The sequence below is a fragment of the Hordeum vulgare genome, chromosome 4H (assembly GCF_904849725.1).
Source record: "Hordeum vulgare subsp. vulgare chromosome 4H, MorexV3_pseudomolecules_assembly, whole genome shotgun sequence".
Taxonomy (NCBI): domain Eukaryota; kingdom Viridiplantae; phylum Streptophyta; class Magnoliopsida; order Poales; family Poaceae; genus Hordeum; species Hordeum vulgare.
The window spans coordinates 298,213,388-298,238,699 of record NC_058521.1 but is presented as its reverse complement, the minus strand read 5'-3'; the positions used below and the strand labels follow the sequence as shown (position 1 = coordinate 298,238,699).

At 43.8% G+C, this 25,312-nt stretch overlaps 1 protein-coding gene and 1 long non-coding RNA gene across 2 annotated transcripts; one reads left to right on the top strand and one right to left on the bottom strand.

Annotated features, from left to right (window-relative positions):
* Nucleotides 1-13,790: 13,790 nt before the first annotated feature.
* On the top strand, nucleotides 13,791-15,554 carry LOC123448530. The gene has a single exon (XM_045125461.1). The coding sequence runs from the start codon at nucleotides 14,034-14,036 to the stop codon at nucleotides 15,228-15,230; it is 1,197 nt and encodes a 398-aa protein (XP_044981396.1). The 5' UTR covers nucleotides 13,791-14,033; the 3' UTR covers nucleotides 15,231-15,554.
* Nucleotides 15,555-16,983: 1,429 nt separating this feature from the next.
* On the bottom strand, nucleotides 16,984-20,702 carry LOC123446406. Its single transcript, XR_006631342.1, has 6 exons — nucleotides 20,100-20,702; nucleotides 19,790-19,953; nucleotides 19,478-19,696; nucleotides 18,153-19,387; nucleotides 17,953-18,024; nucleotides 16,984-17,864 (listed from the first exon to the last, which is right to left on the bottom strand). It is a non-coding gene; the product is annotated as an uncharacterized LOC123446406 (long non-coding RNA).
* Between the last annotated feature and the right edge of the window lie 4,610 nt (nucleotides 20,703-25,312).

Sequence of the window (25,312 nt, the reverse complement as noted above, 5' to 3'; positions counted from 1 at the left end):
CCCCGGGCCAGTGCTCCTCATGAGTGTTGGTCCAAAAAGGGCAGACCGCGGGGCTACCACGGGGCAACTCGAGGTTTGGTACCTGTATGCTTTCCCATCCGGTCGTGTCCTAAGAACGAGATACGTGGCTCCTATCGGGTTCGTCGACACGCCGGGAGGCCTTGTTGGATTAGTTTTTTCCTTTTACGAAATATCTTGTGCATCGGGATTCCGGTGATGCTTTGGGTAATCTCAGAGTTGAGGTTTTCCACTAAGGAGTCCGACGAGATCGCGAGTTTCGTGACCGAGGATTTCTAGGAGGCTTGTAGTAATTTGTGATGGACTAGTTGGAGCACACCTGCAGGGTTAAATCTTTTGGAAAGCCGTGCCCGCGGTTACGTGATAACGTGGAAACTTTGTTTACCACTGGTTCTAGACAACTTGAAGCTAACTTAATTAAAATACGCTAACTCAGTGCGTAACCGTGATTGTCTCTTTCGCGAGTTCCTTCTCCGATCAAGGACACGGTGGGGTTATGATTGACGTAAGTAGGTGTTCAAGATCATTCATTTGATCATCAGTAGTTCACGTCCGCTATGCGTAGATCATCCCCTGCTTAGTCGCTTGCTGCAGCCTCACCACTTAACCGTACCTCACCTATTAAGCTCTGCTAGTCTTGATACCTTTGGAAATAAGATTGTTGAGTCCCCTCTGGCTCACAGATTACTACAACACCAGTTGTAGGTACAGGTAAATGTTACTTGGCACGAGTGCGTTGATTGTTCCTTTGGGGTTTCTTCTTCATCATCATCATCGATCTAGGATGGGTTCCAGGCCGGCAGCCTGGGATAGCAAGGATGGACATCATTCTTTTCTTGTTTGTTTTCGTCCGTAGTCGGACCCTGCTCTTCTTTGTGATGTTTATGTAATGTAATGATGATACTCTGATGTAGCTTGTGGCGAGTGTAAGCCAATTCCATATACTCTTCTCTTCAGTACATGTACTTGTAACGATATCCATTCTTTCGAAACGACTATATGCGCTTCTATCCCTGTCGAGGCCCTCGTGCCAAAATAAGGATAGGATCGAATATTGGGCGTTACAAGTTGGTATCAGAGCATTACCGACCTAGGAGCCCCCTTGATTGATCGAACTTGGCCGAGTCGAGTCTAGTGAAAAACTACTTTGAGTCTAGTTATATATCGGAGAGTAGGATTCTTTTTCTCCTCCTCTATGCTTTGGTGAGGAATCTTGACGTAATAATTATAATTCCACTCCTCTTCTCACTCAAAAAAAATTAGGATCACGCGGATATTTTTGGAATCTATATCATGCCGAAGTGACGGAGTTCTGTCTTGGTTCCCCCTGTCTGACTTGATTTCTTCTGGGGAGTTGAGCTCTAGGGGATTCTTGAGCACATCGTTATCATTCAAATTTCTTAGTATCTCAGGATGAAGGATGTTCGAAATTGCTTCAATACTAGTAGTTGCGAGAGGAGTCCGGCTTCCCCAGTACTGGTGCAGAGAGTTCCGAATGTATCGCCATACTTAGTATCGTTGTGATTACGAGGGTCTGAGATAGATGAAGTTTCGAGAATCTGGTTATGTGTTGACGGATGTGATACACTTGACGGGTTAGTATAGGAGTTGAGTGATATATTACTCCTTGTATCCGTGGACCAGATTGCATGACCAGAAATTTCAGAAGTTCTTAGGTGGGAATTCAAGTAGTTGATTATAGGACAATCTTCCAACAAATGCATGATGTTAGGTTGGGGTTCGACATCTAGTGGATTCGTTTGTTCACGGTCGACTTACTGCGGTTCTCGTTGTGTCTTAAATGGTCCTTGTAGGTTGCTACGACTCGGGGATGCTTCGTATGTCGTGTGCACTGCCTTGCACAGGATGGCTACTGTAAGGATCGAGCCCGTGCGATCCTGTCCACGAAAATATTGAACGAAATATCTCTCATGAATTTGTTCTGGCTTGGTTCATAAGCCTCATCCTTTGTTTTGTTGGAGTATGGTAATTTGAGTTGCTTCGATGACAAGTGGTGAATTCATATCTTTTCCAAGTAGTGTTCTCACATTTTTATGTGAATTTAAATTCTTTTGTTCAATCAAGTTGTCTTAACAATTCTTTTCAACTGAAGTCGTCATGTCAATTTCCTTTCAACCGGCGTGCTTCTCTTCAAGTGAATTCTATCCTCTCCAATTTTGCAAGATCAATCTCTCTTTTCTTTCCACAATTCATCTTGTCTGTCCCAAGTTGTGTTTGTTTTTCCCACCCTCCCACCCTTTTCTTCATTGATTTAATTGTCATCCAAGTGCCTTCTTTTCATCAATGATTCCACCCTCTTTTCTTCCATATTGTTTCCGATGACTCTTTGTGAAGATTCTCAGGAGTTCGAGTTCATCATTTCTTCATTTTGTTCTCTTTTCCGGTGAATTCAGTTCAAGCTATCCGTGTTAATCATATCCTTTTCATCCTTGTAATTCTTTCCCATGTTGGAAATTCTTATTCAAGCATCTCTTGTTATTATTCCATCTCTGTTCTAGCCGGAGTGTTGAAGATGTTTCATAGGTTCTTGTTCTCGATCCTTTCAATTATTTCGAGGGTCTCATTTTGTCAAGTTTTCTTTGTACCGGTGCAATCTCTCTCTTTTGAGCAATCTTTTCAATGGTGGTTTCTTTTGAGTGGGCCCATAACCCACACGCTTTTCCCAGGATCTTTCTTGGCTCTTCTAATATTTTCCCGGAGATCTCTAATTCTTTCAACTATGACGTAAGTATGAATTTCATCAGTCATATTCCTTCTTCAAGATCGCTTCAAATTTATTTTCGTCATTGTCTCAACTTTTCCTTCTTCATTATTCCGGAGTGTCTTAGTTATTTTGCTGTTCTCCTCATCATTTTCATCTTGGAAGACCGAAGGAGTGTTTCTCTCAATTCTTGCTCCATTCTTGTGAAGCTTGTCAGCTCAGCTTTGGGTTATCCTCTCATTTGTTCCAATCATGAGTATTCCTTCTATATCTATCTGGTGCATTTTAGTGTTGTTTTCATTTCTTGATCCTCCGAAGGCCATCATTTCAGAAGATTTCTTCGTTCTCAGCTTTCAGCTTTTGTTCTCAAATTCTTCTCAATATTTGTCTCTTCGTTCGTCTCTCAATTATTCCGGTGTCTCCTTCAAGACTTCTTCAAGTTTGTGCTCATATCTCTCCTCAATCCTTTCTAGAAGAATAAGTGGTATGCTAAATCCGTTGCTTGTCATCAATTAAACTTGATGAAGGATAAGCATAACATAATTCTTATTCTTGTTCATAGTGATCTGAATTCTTCTTCCGGAGTGGCTCATGATATCAATTCTTTTTCTCAAGGTGTTCTTCAAGATTCTTGTGGTAGTAGTTCTCAATTTCTTCTTCGTTCTTTTCTTGCCAAGAGCTAGTTGCTATTCTTTCTAACAGAGGCCTTGTGATGTTGCTCTCTTGAATCTATTATTTTGTCTTTTCAAGATCATATTGTTCCCTTGCTCAATTTAGTTGTTTGTTGTGATTCTTCTCAAGATCTTTCCATCTTATTGAATTTTGTCCTCTTTTCCTACCGAAGTGCTGCCGAAATTTTGTTTGAATTCTTGCTTGTTTCTCATGTCATTCTTCATCTCTTTACAACCTTCAAGGATCGTTGGTTTCACTCGTTTGTCAAAGAAGCGACTAAGTTTTACCTCTTTCTCTTTCTCTTCCTCTTCCCCTTACATTCTTGGATCTCGGGTCAAGATCGTCTTATAGTGTAGGAGAGTTGTGATAGCCCGAGACCGACGCCCCAAAAGATTCCCCTTTTATTCCGTCTTCGTCATGTGGCTTATTTGTGTGTCGCACTCATCATCACATCATGCGCATCATGTGCATTGCATCGACATCCCGTTGCCGCCCTTTTTCAAACTTGTATCCGTTATTAGATGTCGGTTCTCTCCGTGTTCGTCGTTGCCCGTTCTGAGCCCAACCACACTCGCACGCGCCCGCGACATCGTCAAAACCTTGTTTTTCAAAGTGTGTATAAAACTTTCTCTGATTGGGTTGAAACTTGGCATGCGGTCTTATTTTAATATAGGTAGGCCACATGCCAATTTTTGTCGCAATTGGAGTCCGTCTGGTACCCGAACGGTCGACTGTAGCAGGACCATCTTCGGTTATTCGTCGGACGTGTTTGAGTGTTTTAAATCGCGTTGCCATGCCGCTCCATTTCCCTCTCGTCTCCGGCTAGCCACTCTACACGGCCACTTAGTCCGTCCCGCGTGCGAGACCGTTCGATTCCGATCGTACGGTTGAAACCGGGGCGAAAAACTGCTAAACCTAGCCCCCCTTCCCTTTTTAAACAGCCCCACCTACCTAATCTAGCCCCTCTCTCTCTTCTCCTCGAATCCCATGCCAAACCCTAGTAGCCTCCACCTCCTCTCTCCTCCTCAGCCGCCGGGGCCCGCCCGAGCCCTCAGTCGGCCCTCCCGGCCCGGATCCGCCGCCAACTGGCAGCTCGTGGAGAGGAGCCCCCGAGCCAGCCCCAGCCCGAGCAGCGCCAGCCCGCGCCCCCAAGCGCCGCCCCGCATCCCGTGCCCGTCGCCTGATCTGCGTCGCTGTCCCTCATCGCCTCCGGTTTCGGCCGCAGCCCCATGCCGGTGGCTCGCCTCCAAGCTGTCGCTTCGTCCTCCCTCGCGCGATCTGGATCGGGTATCCAGATCCGATCAACGCCGTCATTGACCGCTCTTGGGCTGGCCTCTGCGTCACCCGAGCCGGCCCAGCAGCCCCTCCCGGCTGGCATGCTCCCTGCGCCTGGCCCAGCTCCGCCGCCTCCTTACGCAGGCCAGTAGCAGCCCCATCCAGATCCGGCCCAGCTCGGCCTCATCTCCAACCGAGCCAGGCCCGAGGTAAAACCTCTCCTGCCCCTCTATTCCCCGCCGCCGGTGACGTTTAGTTAAACTGCGCCATGCCCCTGTTCGGCCCATGTAGCCAGTTTTGGCCCGTTTAGTATTTTAGGATTTTTTTCTGTGAATTATTATTTTCAGGAAATATTAGATAATTTCAAATGCCCGTAGTTTTTAAACTGTGTATCGGATCACGGTGTATTATATATGTAACTCGCGTAGAATTTCACATAGATTATGATTTTACAACTTGCATGCATGTTTCAAGTGGTTTGACCCGTTGTTTAACTAGTTTTGCATGCTCTCCTAATAGGGGATTACCCCGTATCTATTTTTGTGCGTGTCCGGATTCCTCAAACCTCGTAGATGAAATGTTTGTGTTGTTCGGGACCCTTTTCCATGTATTTTAGAGTAGTTGTTTGCATTTTTGCATGTAGGTTCCGTCGCTAGTTTGTTATATCGTGTTTAGGACATATTATCGCATATACGTGTGGCGTTATTATTAATTTGCAACCCCACATATTATATATGCTTTCGGGGTAGAAAAAATCCATAGAATTTAACTGTGCATTTAGTTTTAGATTTTGAGTAAGTTAGTGCGCGTGATATTTTGCCATGTTGCCCTTTTGTTTATTTTGTGGGATTTATTCCGTGCATGATATGAATGAGTTGTCAACTAGAGATATGCCCTTGGATGTGTAGGCTAGCCTCAGGTAATTTTGGTTGCAATAGAAATCCATGTTTAGGTTTTATTTTCTGGTTCTCAACATGCTAGAAAATAGTGCTGATTTGGAGATGCTGAAATATTTCTAAGTCTGAAATCTGTTATATTTTGTTGTTGTCTTGTCATGAGTTTATCTGGTGATCTGTAGCTCTTTTGAGGTTGGTGCAATGGAGTTAGTTGTAGTCCTTAAGATTCTCTAGCATGTTGTGAATTTTCATGCCATTTGGTGCCCTGTAGCATATAGTTTTGTTGCTGTCAACATGCCTTCAGATCGAAAACTAAATTATCTAAAATTGAATTTTCACTAAGTCTGAAATTGTGTGTGAGATGCCATCTTGTGAGTTCTTTTCCTAGTGATTCATGCTTCCATGCTAGATGTTATTAGTAGTATGTTGTATTGCATCTTACCCTCTACTGTATCATGCCTTTTTTGAGCATTTTAGATTTATGTAGCTTATTGTCTTGGGGTGTAGAAAATGACATGTTGCTATTTTGGGCAGATTGTAGTGGTTTCTTGTTTAGCTCGTAGTTGTTGAACCATTGCTCCGTTTTGGTCGTGTCCTACATGAAACTTGCTTAGAATCTTGTGTAGTTTCATAATATGTTGCTGCCTTATTGGTTTGGGATGCTTGTGACTGTCATTGCACACATATTGCATTCATGCCATCATATCTTGCGGTGTTCGTATCTTTTGAACCGTAGCTCCGTTGGAGATCTTCTCTATGTGTAAATTGATTGGAACGACACATAGAATCACGTGAACATATTTATTTTTCTGTTTGACAAACATTTTAATGTGTTAGTTCAGATCTGGTCAGAATTGTAAATTAACATATGAGGTCATCTCGGAGATGCTATATGTCGTTTCCGACCTCATTTAAAATGCCTATATAGGTAGTTTAATTACGCTTCACCTCTTGCCATGTTGAACAACATTTAATATTGTCGTGTACCTAATCGGGATAGGACTAAATAATTCGTATGTGGAGTTTCGTTAATATGCAACTCATTGCATATTGAACCTCACTTAATGTGTAGTGTTTGATTGTTGTGAATTGCCATGCCATGTCTTGCATATATTCAACTGATCATGCATCACATGTGGATTGCATCTTGTCGTGCATGTGCCGTGGTGAATAGTGTGTGTTGATGCTTGTTTCCGGTTTCCTTCGTCTCAATAGAGTTCCGCAAGCGTGTCGGAAAGTGAGGACCCGTTTGACTACATCGGTTCGTCTGCTTCACGGAGTCATTCTTCTTCCAAGCGGGATCTCATGCAAGATGACCATTTCCCGAGATACCATTACTATCATTGCCATGCAAGTTTTTATCGTTTCTGTCGCTATGTCTCGTTGCCTACCACATGTTAAATATCAGCCTCCCCAACATTGCCATGAAAACCTTCAACCTGTTCACAACCTAGCAAACCACTGATTGGCTATGTTACAGCTTGCTTAACCATGTGTTAGCGTTGCCAGTTTCAGGTGTAGTTGCTTCCATGTGATAACATGGGTTCCTTGTTATATCACCAGATTAATGCTATTTAATTTAATGCACCTATATACTTGGTAACACGTGGAAGGCTCGGCCTTTCTAGCCTGGTGCTTTGTTCCACCTTTGCCCCTTAGATTCGGCTACCGGTGTTATATTCCATAATTGAGCGCTCCTAACATGATCGGGGTTGTTATGGGGACCCCCTTGATAATTCGTCTTAGATTAAAACTGGTCTACCAAGGCCGAACTTTGGTTTTACATTTGCCTAATAATTAAATAAATTCGTAGGGACCCGCCGGCACCCGCGGAGTAATTAATCAACCCCCGGGCTAGTGCTCCTCATGAGTGTTGGTCCAAAAAGGGCAAATTGCGGGGCCACCACGGGGCAACTCGAGGTTTGGTACCTGCAGGCTTTCCCATCCGGTCGTGTCTTGAGAACGAGATACGCAGCTCCTATCGGGTTCGTCGACACGTCGGGCGGCCTTGCTGGATTAGTTCTACCTTTTACAAAATATCTTGTGCATCGGGATTCCGGTGATGCTTTGGGTAATCTCAGAGTTGAGGTTTTCCACTAAGGAGTCCGACGAGATCGCGAGTTTCGTGATCGAGGATTTCTATGCGGCTTGTGGTAATTTGTGATGGACTAGTTGGAGAACCCCTGCATGGTTAAATTTTTCGGAAAGTCATGCCCGCGGTTATGTGGCAACGTGGAAAATTTATTTAACACTAGTTCTAGACAACTTGAAGCTAACTTAATTAAAATATGCCAACTGAGTGCGTAACTGTGACTGTCTCTTTCGCGAGTTCCTTCTCCGATCGAGGACACGGTGGGGTTATGATTGACGTAAGTAGGTGTTCAGGATCATTCATTTGATCATCAGTAGTTCACGTACGCTTTGCATAGATCATCCTCCTCTTTATTCTTGTACTCGTAAGTTAGCCACCTCATATAATACTTAGTCGCTTGCTGCAGCCTCACCACTTAACCATACCTCACCTATTAAGCTTTGCTAGTCTTGATACCTTTGAAATGAGATTGTTGAGTCCCCTATGGCTCAGAGATTACTACAACACCAGTTGCGGGTACAGGTAAAGATTACTTGATGCGAGCGTGTTGATTGTTCCTTTGGAGTTTCTTCTTCTTCTTCATCATCGATCTAGGATGGGTTCCAGGCCGGCAGCCTGGGATAGCAAGGATGGACGTCGTTCTTTTCTCGTTTGTTTTCGTTCGTAGTCGGACCCTGCTCTTCTTCGTGATGTTTATGTAATGTACTGATGATACTCGGATGTAGCATGTGGCGAGTGTAAACCAATTCCATATACTCTTCTCTTCAGTACATGTACTTGTAACGCTATCCATTCTTGCGAAATGACGAGATGCGCTTCTATCCCTGTCGAGGCCCTCGTGCCAAAATAAGGATAGGATCGCATCTTGGGCGTTACATTAGTCTTCATCAAAAGGTTGATCGCAACCATAAGTGCGTAAAGCGTCAGTTTGGTGCCACTATGCATGATCTCAATGCGATGCAAAATATTGTGAAGAAACATCACATTCGACCACACATGGGCCATTCCGTCTCACCTCAAGACCTCTGAGGAACTCACTGAAATGGAGTTCCAGCAAGACTTTGATTGGTCCTGGCCGCCCAAGAAGAAGTTCAAGAAAATTCGAGTTCCTCACTTGGTGGCCAGTTCATATTCTTCATCACGCACAAATGATGGAGCTCAAGATCTTGATGACACAGCTCCGACGAACGACCCTAACAATGCTGGCGCTCCTCCTCCACCAACAAGTTTATATTCTTCAGGGGTGTTAGTCCTCAGATTCGTCCCTTTTCACCACTTAATGACAAAGGGGGAGAAATCTGAGTTAGTCTTCAAGCGGGTCTACTTTATGGGCTTTTGAACTACATTTTTTAAGTTTCAACTCTCGCTCTTCTGTAGCGTTTGGTCGTATGAGTTGTAAACTTATACCCGGTGGTGGTCTAACACTTTTGAACTGTTTTCCACACATGCTTATTCCTCACATTGATTATTGTAGGCATGCTGAAATTCGTGAGACTCCACTTTCCATCATGCATTTCAATTTCATCATGATATATGTCAAATGCTTGCATGGATTACAAGATATAGGGGGAGATCTACATGCAATAAATCCTCAATGTGCATTTGCATTCCAAAGATAATTTCTCAAATATGCACAACTTCAGGGGGTGTTTCTCTATATCTTGCATTCAAATTCCTCAAACTCTGTACTTACACTTCAGATTATTATCCCCGTTGAAAACTTAACCTATTTGTCATCAATCACCAAAAAGGGGGAGATTGTAAATGCATCTAGTGCCCCTTAGTGATTTTTGTGTATTGAAGACTTATAGGTTAAGAGACTGATGTGTTTGTGAGTGTACACATGCTTTATAAGTCGCTGAGGAGTTTGAGTTATTCGAAGAATATCAACCCCTAAAAATGTAGGTCTTCGGATGAAGACTTTTGTATTTCCTCGAAGACTTCCAAAGTGAGGAAATTGGTGTGTCCGTGAAGAAATTGATGTGAGGACTTTGAAGCGTGAAGAGTTTTGTTTTCGTAGTTTCATTTTCTGTATTCTATGTCATAGGACCACCGTACTGTTAAAGGGGGTCGGGGTAAAACTAAGGAAACGTTTCCAAGTGATGCTCATCTCAAAGCCTACACATACAAATCCTTTGAGTGAAGCCTTTGGAAATCTTCAACAGTTCAGTAAAATTCTTCAGTGACAGGTATGAAGATCTTCTGGTCTCTAAGGAATTTTCTCTAACTAAGGAGTTAGGTTTTTCGTGAGTGTGAATTACCTACCAGTGAGGAACATGAGCGACATGAGGACTTTCACAGTTGGAACGTTCCGACCATTGTTGCCCCGCGCGCCAGCTGTCCCCAACCTTATCCATATAACAGTCATATCATTAGGGCATTTATGTCAAATCATGTCGGTACTGGTCCCCGACTATAAATAGGTGCCCCCCATAACCACTAGTTTGTTGGCTGCTCCGTGAGAGAAACTGACACTTGTCATTTGAGAGCAAACCATTCCTCGAAGACTTTGAGAGAAAATCATCAGTGAGGAAAAACCCCAAACACCCAAACAAAAACCCAAAAACCCCAAAGTGATTGAGCATCACTAAAGAGATGGTTCCTGTGTGAAACTTATGCTTGTTACCTTTGAGGACTATGCATCCTCGAGACAGTTAGGTGTCATGGTCTAGAGCATCCAGCAGTGAATTGTGGATCGCCGGGTGACCGAGTTTGTCAGGGTTTGCAAGTGTGCCGTGAAGACTTATCATGAGTGTTGGGCAAGGACTGTGTGTCCTTAGATCAAGGAGAATATGGTAAGGACTTTGTGTCCTGGGACTGTGTGTACTTTGGTTTAAATACCAAGCCGCTCCAAACGAGACGTACGACTGTCACAGTAGTTGGAACTGGGTCATCAAACCATTGTCTTCATCAAGCACCTAGTTCTAATTCCTCAACCCTTTCATCTCCTCAACTATATGTTGATGACTTTGATCATCATTGTTTTAAGAATTTGACTGAAGACTTTCTCAATTCCTTCACCCCAAATTCTTCACTTAACTTGTTCTTCACTTGCATATCATGAACACGCTACTTGTGCAAACCGAATGTTTCATTTCACTTGAATTACCATGCTATCGCTGTTTTGCACGCTTGCGTGAGTACGTATTCCGCTGCACATAGTTCGTGACTGAGGACTTTCCTCACAAGGAATTTCCTCACTGCCGAATTTATAAAAATTGCATATTCACGCCCTCTAGTCGATATAACGCACTTTCAGTTTGCCGCGTCTCGCACCGTGCATTCAAAACATCTCTCTTCACATAACCAAGGTGCCTCTTATAACCTCCATGAGAATCTCCAAGAATACCCATGGAATCTCAGGATGACAAGTTGTGTTCATGCAAAGTCATTATCATTTGGTGGTCTTCTCGTGGAATCTGTCGGTGAGACCGGTAGAACCTAACTTTCTCTTCCTGCTGCACAAGAGGATGGTTATGCTCTCCTATAAAATATGTGATAGTCCATTTGTTTTCTCAGAGCAAAACAATCATGTGTGCCTTGAAATCATGACGTTGTAACCTATTCCTTTTTCGTGTTCACTCATGTTCATCCAAAGGCCACGGCGTCTACTAGCATTGCTGCACTCTGTTGCAATACCATCTGTAGTGCTATGAGATTCACTCTGGTCACCATCTTTTCGTGCATAGACACATGTGAAAGTCCTTCCTATTAACTTCGGCGGTCCTCTTGACTGGTTGTTCTTCGAAGCAGAGGCTCTGATCCCAAAACCATGGCTGGAAGCATAATTGTTGTAGTAAGCTCTTGCATTGTCAACTGTATCAAATGTCATGCCCACATATGGAACAAGTGGCTAAGATGATACTGCATCATCATCTCCATCATCATTATGTTGTTGCACATCAGAAGCATTAACCATCCCTTCCATAATCACTGCATTTCCAGCAAAATTTGCTCCCTCATGTAGCTCTCATCATGATCAACTTCAGCTCTCGCAACCTACATTTTGTTTCAATGTTTCGCATGAAGAAGTATGAAATTATGAGAAAAAAGAAGGTAGAATGTAGTACTAGTGCTCCTAACATAAAATATGCACCTCATAATACTGAATAAAAAGCTTCTACACCTGCTACCACAATTATGACAATAGCCGATCATATTTTTATAGTACAAATTAGCTTTCTATAGTAAATGCAATATTTACTAGGAGCAATTCAGTAAATGCCATCATCACGAGAGTTTGTAACATGGCCATCAGGACAAATTCAGGACATTGCAACATTCTCTTCTACCTAACTTTTGTAGTGTAGAAAGAGAGTAAATTCATACTAAATTTTTGATACATTGATCAAAGGGATAAAAAACATCTTGATGTATGCCTCTACTTTGAATCATCATTTTTTTGGTCATTTTGTTTCTAAGCATTCATATAAAACGGTAATTGCAACATTTTCGTTTCTACTTTGGATGGTCATTTTTCGTTCATTTTGTTTCTAAGCTTTCCTATAAACTGGTAATTACAACATTTTTGTTTCTACTTTGAATGATCATTTTTGGCCATTGCAACATTTTGTTTCTTCAACTTTTTCGGTAAGGAAAATCGTCCAAGGTGATCAGATGTCATTAGCATGCAACATAGTCAACACATATACAACATAATATTTCTCAAATTGCACAATATATTTTACTCAAGCATAAAGTGATCCTACATCATCACCACATACACAACATAACCAATATGCACAATATTTGAGGAATCTTTTCTTACTTTTTGTTGCAATTCTTAATTATTTTTGAATTGTATGCATTTATCCAACAATTCATTTGTAGCTTTAGTTAACAGAGGACAAACGGTGATGCATTGCTCAAATTGCCGCATGTATGATGGAAGCCATGTATGATCACACGACATTAAATCATCAAGAATGCACTAATATTTTTTATTGTATGCTTGAGTGCAGCTAGGTTTTGATTGCAACTTACCCAATCACGCGAGGAGCTAGCTCGGGAGCCATCAGTAGAGAAAACATGAGGATTGCGGAGCTCCGTTGCAGCTCTAGACCGGATGTTGCGCTCACCAGCCATTATTGGGGCCCATTTGGCCTACCTATTGCTGGATGGATCACCGGAGCTTCGATCCATGGCGACTGACAACATGGAGCACGCAATGTGGTGATTCGCCATTGCGCGGAGGGAGGTGGCCGGCTTGCTGCAGACGGCGATGGAGCTCCAGCACGACGGCGATGGTTGAGGAGGTTGTTGTGGAAGATCCGCCGCCGAGGAATCGATCAGAAGGTGGACGCGAAGGAGCTGGCGCCCGGGTGCTGCAGTCAGCGAGCTGGTGCCTGGGTGCTATAGAGCAGGCGGACGGGAGGTGCTGCCGTCGGGGTAGGTGCTGCCATCGAGGAAGGTGCTACCGTCGGGGAGCTGCCGTCGAGGATCTCGCCTTGCCTCGTCGGGAGTTGTAGTCGATGTTAGCGTCCAACTCGTCCTAGCCCACACTCATCCATATTCTGGATGTTTATGCGCACATGGACCAGCATTCAACACAGAACCCACTCCATCTCAAAAGCCCGTGTTGAAAGGAAGAAGGAATCTCTTCCTTATAAGCTGGTCATAGCCTCCTTCCATGGGCTAGGTGGGACTAAACCGAGCTAGCCTTCACCGGTGGACAGCAGCCCTAACAACCCAATTCCTTGAGAAGCCCCTCACGAAGGCATGATGACGCTGGCTTTGATACCAGATGTTAGTCTACTTCATCACAAAAACCGAGACTAAAGGAAGTCAGCATTCAACAAAGAGTCCACTCCATCCTAAAAACCGAGACTAAAGGGAGAAAGAAATCTCTTCCATATAAGGTGGTCATGGCCTCCTCCCATAGGTGAGTGGGGTTCGTCCTAGCCCACAGTCATCCATGTTCTCGACGTTTATGCGCACATGGGCCAACATTTAACACAGAGCTCACTTCATCTCAAAAATCCGGACCGAAGAAAGGAATGAATCTATTCCTTATAAGTTGGTCATGACTTTTTTTCATACACGAGATGAGACTAAACCGAACCAAGTGGACAGAAGCCCTAATAGTCGTGGATCTCGCCTCGCCTCGTCGGGGATCTTGTCTCGCCTCGCGCGAGGAGATTGCCGTCCGCTCGAGTGAGGATTGTTTTCGGTTGAAGGCTTGGAGCACGTGTTTTGGGGCCATCTATTTTGGCTGTCGGCTGAACACTTTCACCTATGGAGCGAACATCTCAACTCGACCTGGTGGAGGTAATACACGCAACGAAAACTTCTTCTCTCCACCAAAAAGAGCAAACTCAAGCCTGAAAAAGAAGCCATTTTCCCCTTTTCCCCCAAAACCATGAACTTCTCCGTTGGCGCCGGCTGTAGTGGGGACGGCGGAGGCGAGGGCGGGAGGGTGCAAGCGGAGCGATGGCTGGAGATTGCGGCAAAGCTCCTCGCTGCGCGCGACCTCGTTGGCTGCAAGCGCTTCGCCGAGCGCGCGGTGGAGGCGGATCCGCTTCTCTCCGGCGCTGACGAACTCCTCGCCGTCGCTGACGTTCTCCTCGCCTCTCAGGCGATGCTCTATACCGGAGAGCCTGATCCGTTCGCCGTCCTCCAGGTGCCCTCCAAAACCACCGACCACGGCGCCATCTCCCGCGCCTTTCGCCGCCTCGCGCTCCTCCTCCAATCCAGCAACCCCCACCCCGGTGCGGATGTGGCCCTCCGCATCGTCAACGACGCCTACGCACTCCTCTCTGATCCATCACGCCGGCCATTGCGTTCTACACCTACCAGCATCCCTTCTGGTGCTCCCTCTCAGCCAGCCGCTGCTGCGGCTGAGGCGGCGGACTTCTGGACGGCGTGCCCGTTCTGCTGCTACGTCCATCAGTACCCGCGTGAGCTAGTTGGCCGCGCGCTCAAGTGCCCAAACGAGTCTTGCCGCCGGGGGTTTGTGGCTGTTGAGATCCCTACACAGCCGACCATCGTGCCGGGCACCGAGATGTACCACTGTGCTTGGGGGTTCTTCCCCCTTGGTTTCCCCAACTCGGCGGATCTGGGTGGCAACTGGAAGCCATTTTACAAGGTCTTCCCTTGGAACAATGCACCAAGTGGTGGGGGTGCCATTGGTAGGAACTATAGTAACCATGGTGGAGGCAGCAATGACCGGCAGCCACAGAATGGGAGCGCTCGTGGTGGATCATCCAGAGGTAGGGTCAAGAAGACAACTGCTCGCAAGAAGGTTGGGACGGGGCCCAAGAGGCGTTCATTTGGTGGTGGTGTGGAGAGCGGCATTGATGCATCGATGCTTGGACAGGATGGGTGGGCTGAGGGTGAGGATGGTGAAGGTGGACAGCGGGAGGAGGTAAGAGGGATTAACATAAATGAGGAGGCACAGGCTACAGATGGTACTTGCAGGGCCAATGTCACAGGAGGAGTTGAGGACCTGGGCAGTTTCCATTTGGATGTTGATCCGACAGAGGATATACTAGGGAATCTGGGAAATTTACACAACTTGCCGTTCTTGAGGGTGGATAATCTTGGGAGGATGCTGTAACTGTTGACATGGCTTGTCATGGTGCTGAAGGCCTGAAGTATTGTATGATTAGCTGGGTTGGAACAGATGCTCCAAGGACCGCCTTTACCTTTCTTGTTGTAGTTCTTGTTATTGTGCCATTATCTCATCTTGCAGTGTAGTGTACTTTGTTGTAGTTTGCTAGCAATGGAGTCGTTTGATTCAGGCTGCCACAGAAGTACTCTGTGACTTTGTGGTACCTCCAAATTTGTCAGGACATGTGCTCTTGTCTTTGCCAGACAAACTTGTAGGTATTTCTTGTAATGGAAATAATGTTTCATACATCAAGTGTTGTTTGATTGGTTATGCTCGTCATGCCACTTTGGTTTCTTCAAAGGGTCCACGGTGACTTGAGAAGTTTCTAAGAGCAACTTATCAAGTAAGTGAAGCTGGCTCCTCTTGTTGAATACATAAACTATTTTTTGTTTTGTTTTTTGCACAAACATATATTAGCTACTCCATTCGTCCCAGAATGTGTGTCAAAAAACGTCTTACATTATGGGACGGAGGGAGTATATGATAATGATTGACTTGGCAATATGAAGTTTGTCATTCTACTATGAAGTTGATACTTAAATGATTTTAATATGCTTAAATAGGATATCATGTAGTAGGTAATTACCTGTATTTCTTATGCTATTGGTTTCAGTTCATTATGATCACATAATTGTTATTAGGAAATATGGGATCAATTCATGTAATCGGTAGGTGATAATTCTATTGATACATAAGTTATGTACAAAAAGTGCATTGACCATCAAACTAATAAGATGTCTTTACTCCGTACTTACCGGAATTCCATAATACTTGGTCTCTTACAAAATCAGCATCATAATCATCTCTGTTACATTGCTCACCTTGTAATGGTTTGCATTTCATAGTACATTGCTCACCACAGAATGTTGTGCTTTAACTAGGATCTACTGTTACTAGGCCTATTGCTTCATGATCATTTAGACCTGTATGATTTGGGTTACTTTGATTTTATTCCACTTTCTGTTAGATTCATAATCATCTAAACGTGTATGATACAGGTTTATTCAATTTTATTTCAGTTTCTAAGAAGCTGTCAAACTAAAAGGCTTTCAACCATTAGCCTACCCGTCTCATGATCGTCTAGACCTGTATGATACAGGTTTATTCAATTTTATTTCAGTTTCTAAGAAGCCGTCAAACTAAAAGGCTTTCAACCATTAGCCTACCCGTCTAGATTTGTATGATTTCAATTTTATTTCAATTTTATTTGATTTTATGAGTTGATCGCGAGATCTTATGGGTTTCACCTCTAGCCTACCCCAACTTGTTTGGGACTAAAAGGCTTTGTTGTTATTGTTGTTGTTGTTGTTGTTCTAAGAAGCTGTCAAATTAGGCTTCATATTGTGATGGCGCAGTTAAGTCTTTGGGTAGTCACACATTCTTTTTATCATTCAAACAAAATACCTACAAGACAGTTTTACCTTTCGCAGAATCACATTCTGGATTCGGCAATCAGATATTGTTTCTTACATTTCCTTAGGATGTCTTACGTTGAAGTACACACACATACATATGAAGAAACATGGATAATTAAGTGAATTTTTTGCATGGGAAATAAAAAACAAGTTGCTCTTAAATATACTCCCTCCTTTCCTAAATATAAGACCTTTTAGAGATTGCACTATAAACTACATACGGATGTATATAGACATATTTTAGAGTGTACATTCACTCATTTTACTCCGTATGTAGTCTCCTAGTGAAATCTCTAAAAGGTCTTATATTTTGAAACGGAGGGAGTATTACTTTGTATCGAAGGAATGTGGTTAGTTTTGGTGCCTTGCCTAGTATTTATCTTCTTTTAAATAGACACTATATGAGTTGCTCTCGTCAGTTTTTTGTATTGCACAAAATGCAGCCAAGTTCTGATAGCTATGTGTGCATTTTATATCAGTAGGCAACATCTACTTGTTAAATAGATCCGGATGGGCTGATTTGACAATATTTCATGTAGATAGACATCTGTCTTTCCCAGACAGAAGTCAGCTGCCCCAAACATCCTTTGATACTTGTATCAGCTTTGGAGGGGATATCAGTAGCGTGTGGAACAAATTTTATTTTTGTTATTCAATTTATGAAGCTTTTTATCCCCTACCCTATAATATGGGCAGCTTGTAAAACTCCGCCACTAGTTTGCCGAAAAAGGTGCTAACTTTAGCTGTTGTACCTGTCTAAGTAATATTGTATCTATATTGTCATTGTTTTAATATATTCTTCTTCCATAAGCCTGTTTGGTAAACCTTTAGGCTGGTCATAGTGGGGAGTATCATATAGTAGTATCATGCATATGATACTATTGTATGATACTACCTCGTCCGGCGTGTCGCCGCCTACTTGTCTAGAAGAACCAGAAAAACAAAAGGCATGCTTAAATTCAATTCTGAAATGAGGAAACCATTGTCTGAAATGCGCCCCTTTCATATCATCAAAAGGCATGCTTAAATTCAATTCTGAAATGAGGAAACCACTGTGTGAAATGCTGAGATGCTTACACGACCTTTGGGCTTAGCCAGCCTAGGTACTGTTGGTGTAGCGCCAGTGGGAGGTCATAGTGGTAGAGGTTTGCATACGGGGTGATGCCTAATCCACCATCACATGGTTTAATTAGCTTAGAAGTTCGTACCCTGATGTTGAGAGCTGCTTGCCTAGGTGTAGAAAATTCAGTTACCTTGCTGGAGCATGTAATCTATGAGCCTGTTGTAGTAGTCCACTCCTTCCTGGTTCACCTTCCCAGTGCCATCTACGATTTTATCATACACAACTCAACATCTCAAACTACCTTTGATCCACGAAAAAAAAAATTGATCGAAAATTAGCAAGCTGATGTGGTTTGAGGAGGGATAATTGAGGGATAAGCCTCACACATACCTGGGAAAATCCTGGACCAGGAGATGGACAACCGGTAGGCATCAAAGCCCATGTTCTTCATTATGCCCACATCCTCCTACTCACAACACATATCAATAAAGTTATCCCTGCAATTCAGGACAAATGGCCTGACGAAGATGAGGGGGCAACCATATTTATTCAACAGGATAATGCTAAACCCCATGTCCTTCCTAATGATGTTTCTTTTCGTGAAGCTGTGGAACAAACAGATCTTGACATTCAATTGGTGCAACAACCACCAAACAGCCCCGACTTTAATGTCTTAGACCTCTGCTTTCACAACTCTCTTCAGTCTCTGACTGATTGCAGATCACCGAAAATATCCGAGAATTGGTAGAAGGTGTGGAGGAAGAGTTCGAGAATTATGAGGTCGACAAGTTGTTCAGAAGTTTTGTGACCCTATAAGAGGTTATGGTTGAGGTCATGAAAAACAAGGGAGGAAATAATTACAACCTCCCACACTTGCACACGGATCGGCGTCAGAATGAGGGAAGGCCAATAATCTTTCTATCTTGTAGTGCTGAGCTAGTTGCTGAGACTCGGGCCCTTATAGGAGAAGGGCAATAGAGGGGATGTTTATGTTTATGTGTATGTGTATGTCAACTCGAATATGTGTGTGTATGTCAACTCGAGTATGTGTGTATGTCTTGTGAAAATAAGGAAAGGAAAGGAATTCGGATTAATTTGAATTTTTTGGTATTTATATGGATTTGTTGGAGTTTATTTGAAGCTGTGGAATTTATTTGCATGTTTAATTTAGAATATTTGGTTTAATCCATCACACTACTAATGGTCACCATGGATCTCGAGTACCTCCACTAGTCAATGAGTCGCAAGAAGGTCACCTGCACTACATCTGTCCATAGCGATAGAAAGAACTACTCCTACGCCAAATACTCCAACTCCTACTCCTACTACTCCAACTCCTACTCTTACTACTCCTACTACTGACATTGATATCCAATGGTGAGGGCATTGGTCCCGCTAGTAAAAGGAAATTGAGCATAATTACATTGGAAAAAATATGCCTATTCAGGAACACAACATAAACCATAGCATATTTTTACATCCCAGCGATGAAATGAATAGGCTGACAAGCTGTTGAGTACCTGTCTTGTATCCTCATATGAGAGAAAGGTCTCCTAGCCGTCATTTGCGGCATAATCACGCCTGACAAGCTCTACTTCATCAGGCCTGATATTGTGATGGATATCCTGTGTGGAGATGCACAACAAGAACAATGAGGACACGTACTTCATCGATTATAAGCACATGGCAGTGACTTCACAGAACCCCATATTTACCTGAATTCCAGCCTCACGGGTTCTGACATCTCTGCATTTCAAGTCCAGGTCTTCCATCGAGCCAAAGCAAGCTCACGCAAGTTACCTTTCCCGACACCAGAAGTAACAAGACGCATAGGGATATCTCTTTGGACCCGATAGACTCGTGTCGATGGCGGTACCATCGACAGAATCCTCGCTACAATATCCACTAGCAGCTCTGGTGGGTAGTTTCTATACCTGCAACACAACAAATGTCACCAGTATATAGGCTCTCAATTCTCACTCTAAAACTTTAGAGAACCAAAAGACTGATTTGGATAAATGTAGTACCTTCCAGTTTTCCACAACTCATAAAGACCAGTTCCACGAATCAGAGTTGGATAGATCTTTTGACCATCTGCTCGGAATGCTGGATTTTCAAAAAATTCTCTTAAACTTTCCATATCTCTCTCAACTCCAACATTAGGTAAATTTGGCATCATGTGCGCAACCACCTATCATGTAAATCATCATGTATTAGGACAACCGCGCAAGTCATAACCCAAGCTAGAATGCACCTCATTTTCTTAAATGAAGCTACCATTCAAGCAACAAGAAACTTAATTGAACAAGAAGACTTAGTGGACCGGTGAGCAATAACCTTAAAACCAGCATCTTTTGCTAATGAAAAACAATCAGCAGAAAAACTGGGCAATTAGACCACCGGATCAAGTGGAAAAATGAATGGACGACCAGTTGCTGCCGATGCTCTTGTTGCAACGCCGACGCCACACCTCGGCACGGGCCTCCAGCGCTTCGGTCAAGGCCGCCGACACGCCGTGGTTGGCCGCCTTGAAGAATCCCATGCGACGGCACGCGATTGCCACGGCCGCCCCCGCGTTAGGCGCCGACAGGTCGACGCTCGACACTGCGGCCACCGCCGTCCAGCCACTGCAGCCCCCAATTAGTGGTTGTTGTCCGGATCCGTCCCGCTGACGCCAGATCCGGCGATTCGTCGCCTGCTTTGAACAAAAGGTTCCATTTTTGGTGGAACATAGAAGCGAATCGAGGCCGCGGCGCCAAGGCGAGGTGATGTGGCGGAGAGGCAAGGGGAGAGGCGAGATCTGAGAGGAGGGCGTCGACCGGCGATGTAGAGGTGAGGGGAGAGACGGTAGCTGAGAGGAGCCCGGCAGCCGGTGACGGCGACGACGACGGCGAGGCGATAGCTGAGAGGGGTGAGGAGAGTGAGTGCCGGGAGCATAGTGACAGAGACGAATCGGGAGTGCGGGTTGAATACGAAAAATAGCAAGGTTATTTCTGCAAAATGATCAGCTGCGACAGATATTTCAGAACGGAGGGCGTACCACCTAAGTTACTCCTAGTATCTAGTATGACCAGCCTTAGACACGAGCGACTGGCCAGGAATAACCAGTCGAAGCCTGACTGCTCAAACTAAGAGCAGCACCTGGTAACTAAAAGGCGGCCAAATGTGTCCTATTTGTATGGGCATAAAATCTGAGACATTGAGCATAAAAATATCACATAATTCGTCTTAGGGTGAGGTGCCTTTTCTTCAACCTCCGTGGCTAGTAGGAGAACAGTTTGTATGTCGGCATAGAGATAGGGCAAGGCAATGCTGTTGTTGCATGCTGCTTAAATATGGAGGAATTTTTAACTAGCATATATTTTCTCTAAACATGAATCATTATTCATCAATCTACGCATGTCATTTTGTCCTCTCTTCACTACCTAGCCACCAAAATCATTGTTAAGTAGACCAACCGTCGAATTCAATGGTTAGCAAATACTTCTCCGTTTCTAAATATAAGTTTTTTCAACGATTTTACTATAGATTATATACGAAACAAAATGAATGAATCTATATTGTAAAGTATGCTTACATACATCCGTATGTAGTACATAATGGAATTTTTTAAAATACTTATATTGAGAAACGGAGAGAGTAATACATTTTCACAAAACACTGGGTTTGTCAATTCAAATTTCCACACTCGAGCTGTAGCTCTATAATTCAAGTCCAAGCTCATGTCATACAAGTCCCAATTACAATATGCCTTCTCTTTTTTGACAAGGGAAATATATTAATATCCTAAAAATATCAGTTACATCCAGCCTTTGTAACAATGCAATACCTTAATGATACTATGAATGCACATGTAACACCCTTGGTTATCAGCTACAATAATCAATGTAATCAGGCAACAATGTTCATCAAGATTAAGCTAATCCTTTTTGCTAAAAAGTGCTTGATCCTCTTTGAAAGCATATCTTATTTCAAATTCCTTTTGAAATTCAAAATTCAACTAATACGTGGTTTAAGTATGTTTGCAAACATGAAAATTAAAATCATGGTTGAGTTGCAAATATTCCTTAAGTATTTATAAAATAGGAACCAACATTTTATAAAGTATTTTAGTGCCTAAAACAATTATAGCATAGGCCAAAATGATTATTTAAATGCCTTTTTAATTATAGATTTTCCAAACTTTTTCAAATGGTCCTCAAACTTTTGTGGCAATTCTAATTATTGCTTTCTAAATATTGGGCCAGATCCCATAATTTACAGAAGTTATTTTGGCTTTAGGAATAATACAAACATTATAACTAAAATTAAAACTAAAACTGAAATAAAAATAAAGGAAAAGCACATGCCCCTCCCGCCCCCCTGGCCCTCGGACCATTACACAGGCCGAGCCTAGCTCCCCTCGGTCGCCCTCACCTCGCTATAGTAGGGTGACCAAGGCCGCGCGTGCGCATCGCTGACGCACCACGTGGCCGCCCCGCTGCTAGAGCGTCCTGGGAGTGGATAAGACCACCCCTAGTCAGCCCCTCCTCTCCCCCCGAACCCTAGATCGCCCTGCTCTCTTCCCTCACGCCGCCACGCTCATTTTCACGCGCGGGGCCACCTACCTCCCCCCCCTCTGTCCCCGCTCTTGATCCGTAGCCATAGCATTGCAGTCGCCCTTGTTTTACTATAGCCGAAGCTCATCGTCGCAATGGAGCTCGCCGCAGTGGCAACTGACCATCCCAGGGCCAGCTGAGCACGTGCGTGTGCTCAGGGCTTCCCCGCGAACCCGCATGACCCATCCGCTGGTCGAGGCCGAGCCCTAGGACGTGTTCTGCTCGAGGCCTAAACTCCGGCAGCCGCCGCGAGCTCGACTCCGACGAGCACACCCCAGCTCCTCACACTTGCCTCATTAGACGCGTGCGAGCCCTCAGTTCCGACCTGTGTGCTCTGTCGCTCGTTTGGCCGTCGGGGGGCCAAATCCCGCACCTCGTCGTCATGTCGAGGCTCACCGCCGGCGCGCCACCATGTTTAAACGCCGGTGTGACGCTGCCAGGTGGGTCTGATGACCCACAAGTGTAGGGGATCTATCGGAGTCCTTTCGATAAGTAAGAGTGTCGAACCCGACGAGGAGCAGAAGGAAATGACAAGTGGTTTTCAGCAAGGTATTCTCTGCAGGTACATAGTTGTGTGATAAGATAATTCGTAACGGGTAGCAAGTAACAATAGTAACAAAGGTGCAGCAAGATGGCCCAATCCCTTTTGTAGCAAGGGACAAGCCTGGACGAACTCTTATAAGGTAAAGCACTCCCGAGGACACATGGGAATTTCTGTCAAGCTAGTTTTCATCATGTTCATATGATTCGCGTTCGCTACTTTGATAGTTTGATATGTGGGTGGACCGGTGCTTGGGTGCTGTCCTTACTTGGACAAACATCCCACTTATAATTAACCCCTCTCGCAAGCATCCGCAACTACCAAAGAAGAATTAAGACAAAGTCTAACCATAGCATTAAACTGGGGGATCCAAATCAGCCCCTTGCGAAGGAACGCATAAACTAGGGTTTATGCTTCTGTCACTCTAGCAACCCATCATCTACTTATTACTTCCCAATGCCTTCCTCTAGGCCCAAATAATGGTGAAGTGTCATGTAGTCGACGTTCACATAACACCACTAGAGGAAAGACAACATACAACGCATCAAAATATCAAACGAATACCAAATTCACATGACTACTTATAGCAAGACTTATACCATGTCCTCAGGAACAAAAGTAACTACTCACAAAGCATAATTATGTTCATGATCAGAGAGGTATTGAATAGCATTAAGGATCTGAACATATGATCTTCCACCGAGTAAACCAACTAGCATCAACTACAAGGAGTAATTAACACTACTAGCAACCTTACAATTACCAATCGGAGTCGCGAGGCGGAGATTGGGTACAAGAGATGAACTAGGGTTTGGAGATGAGATGGTGATGATGAAGATGTTGATGGAGATGAGTCCCCTCCGATGAGAGGAGTGTTGGTGATGACGATGGCGACGATTTCCCCCTCCGGGAGGGAAGTTTCCCCGGCAGGACGGCCCTGCCGGAGCTCTAGATTAGTTCTGCTCAAGTTCCGCCTCGTGGCGGCGGTGTTTCTTCCTGAAAGCTCTCTCTTGATTTTTTCTGGGACGAAATCCTCCATATAGCGGAAGATGGGAGCCAGAGGGGTAACAGGGGGCCCACGAGCCCCCCAGGCGCGCCCAGGGGGGTAGGGCGCGCCTGGCAGGCTCGTGACCTCCTGGTGGCTCCCTTCTAGTATTTCTTCCGCCCAGTATTTTTTATATATTCCAAAATAATTCCTCGCTGATTTTCATGGCTTTTGGAGTTGTGCAGAATAGGTATCTCAAACTTGCTCCTTTTTCAGCCCAGAATTCCACGTGTCGGCATTCTCCCTCTTCATGTAAACCTTATAAAATAAGAGAGAAAAGGCATAAGTATTGTACCATAATGTATAATAACAACCCATAATGCGATAAATATCAATATAAAAGCATGATGCAAAATGGACGTATCAACTCCCCCAAGCTTAGACCTCACTTGATCTCAAGCGGAAGCCGAGATCAATAAATATGCCCACATGTTTAGAGATAGAGGTGTCAATAAAATAAAATACGAACATGCAGGCATCATCATCATATTTAGAACAACAATATCATCATATAATCTCTTATGCTAAGGTGACAATTCCTTCACAATGTAAAGTATGGATCAAGAACCTTATTGAGAATTAACAACCAATAGTCTTTAGTCATTGAGGCAGTTGCAATTTATCATAACATCGGAAAGAGTCAAATAAGAGCTTGTAAAGCAAATCCACATACTCAATCATCTTTTAGTCTGCTACAATTGCTAAAACTCTCGCGGTACTCATGAGATCAAAGTTTCAGTTGGACACACAGAAAGATAGGGGCTTATAGTTTCGCCTTCCAACTATTTACCTCAAGGGTAATGTCAACAATAATAATTCATGATTACTTACTTACAAGTTGATATATGAATATAGATCTTTCCCTAGCACATGACACTAGCCAAGATAATGGCGAAATAAGGAATTGGTGTCGATCACCATGACTCTTTTAAAGATAAAAAGTAAAGGTACAAGATAGGCCCTTCACAGAGGGAAGCAAAGGTTGTCATGCACTTTTGAGGTTTGGATGTGTGATCTCTTAGTGTGAAGGAACGTCACTTTATATTGCCTCCTGTGATAAAGAACTTTATTATGCAGTTTGTCGCTTTTATGTCTTCCTCATCACAAGTTCGTACAAAACTTATTTTCCACATACTAATAGATCATACATATTTAGGGAGCAAATTGTTTTTGCTTGCACCGATGACAACTTACTTGAGGGATTTTATTCAATCCATAGGTAGGTATGGTGGACTCTCATGGCAAAACTGGGTTGAGGGTTTATGGATGCACAAGTAGTATCTCTACTTAGTGCGGAAGGTTTGGTTGATATGAGGTGGAAGCAAGCGTCACATGCTAAGGGATCTCTAATCATATAACATTGTTC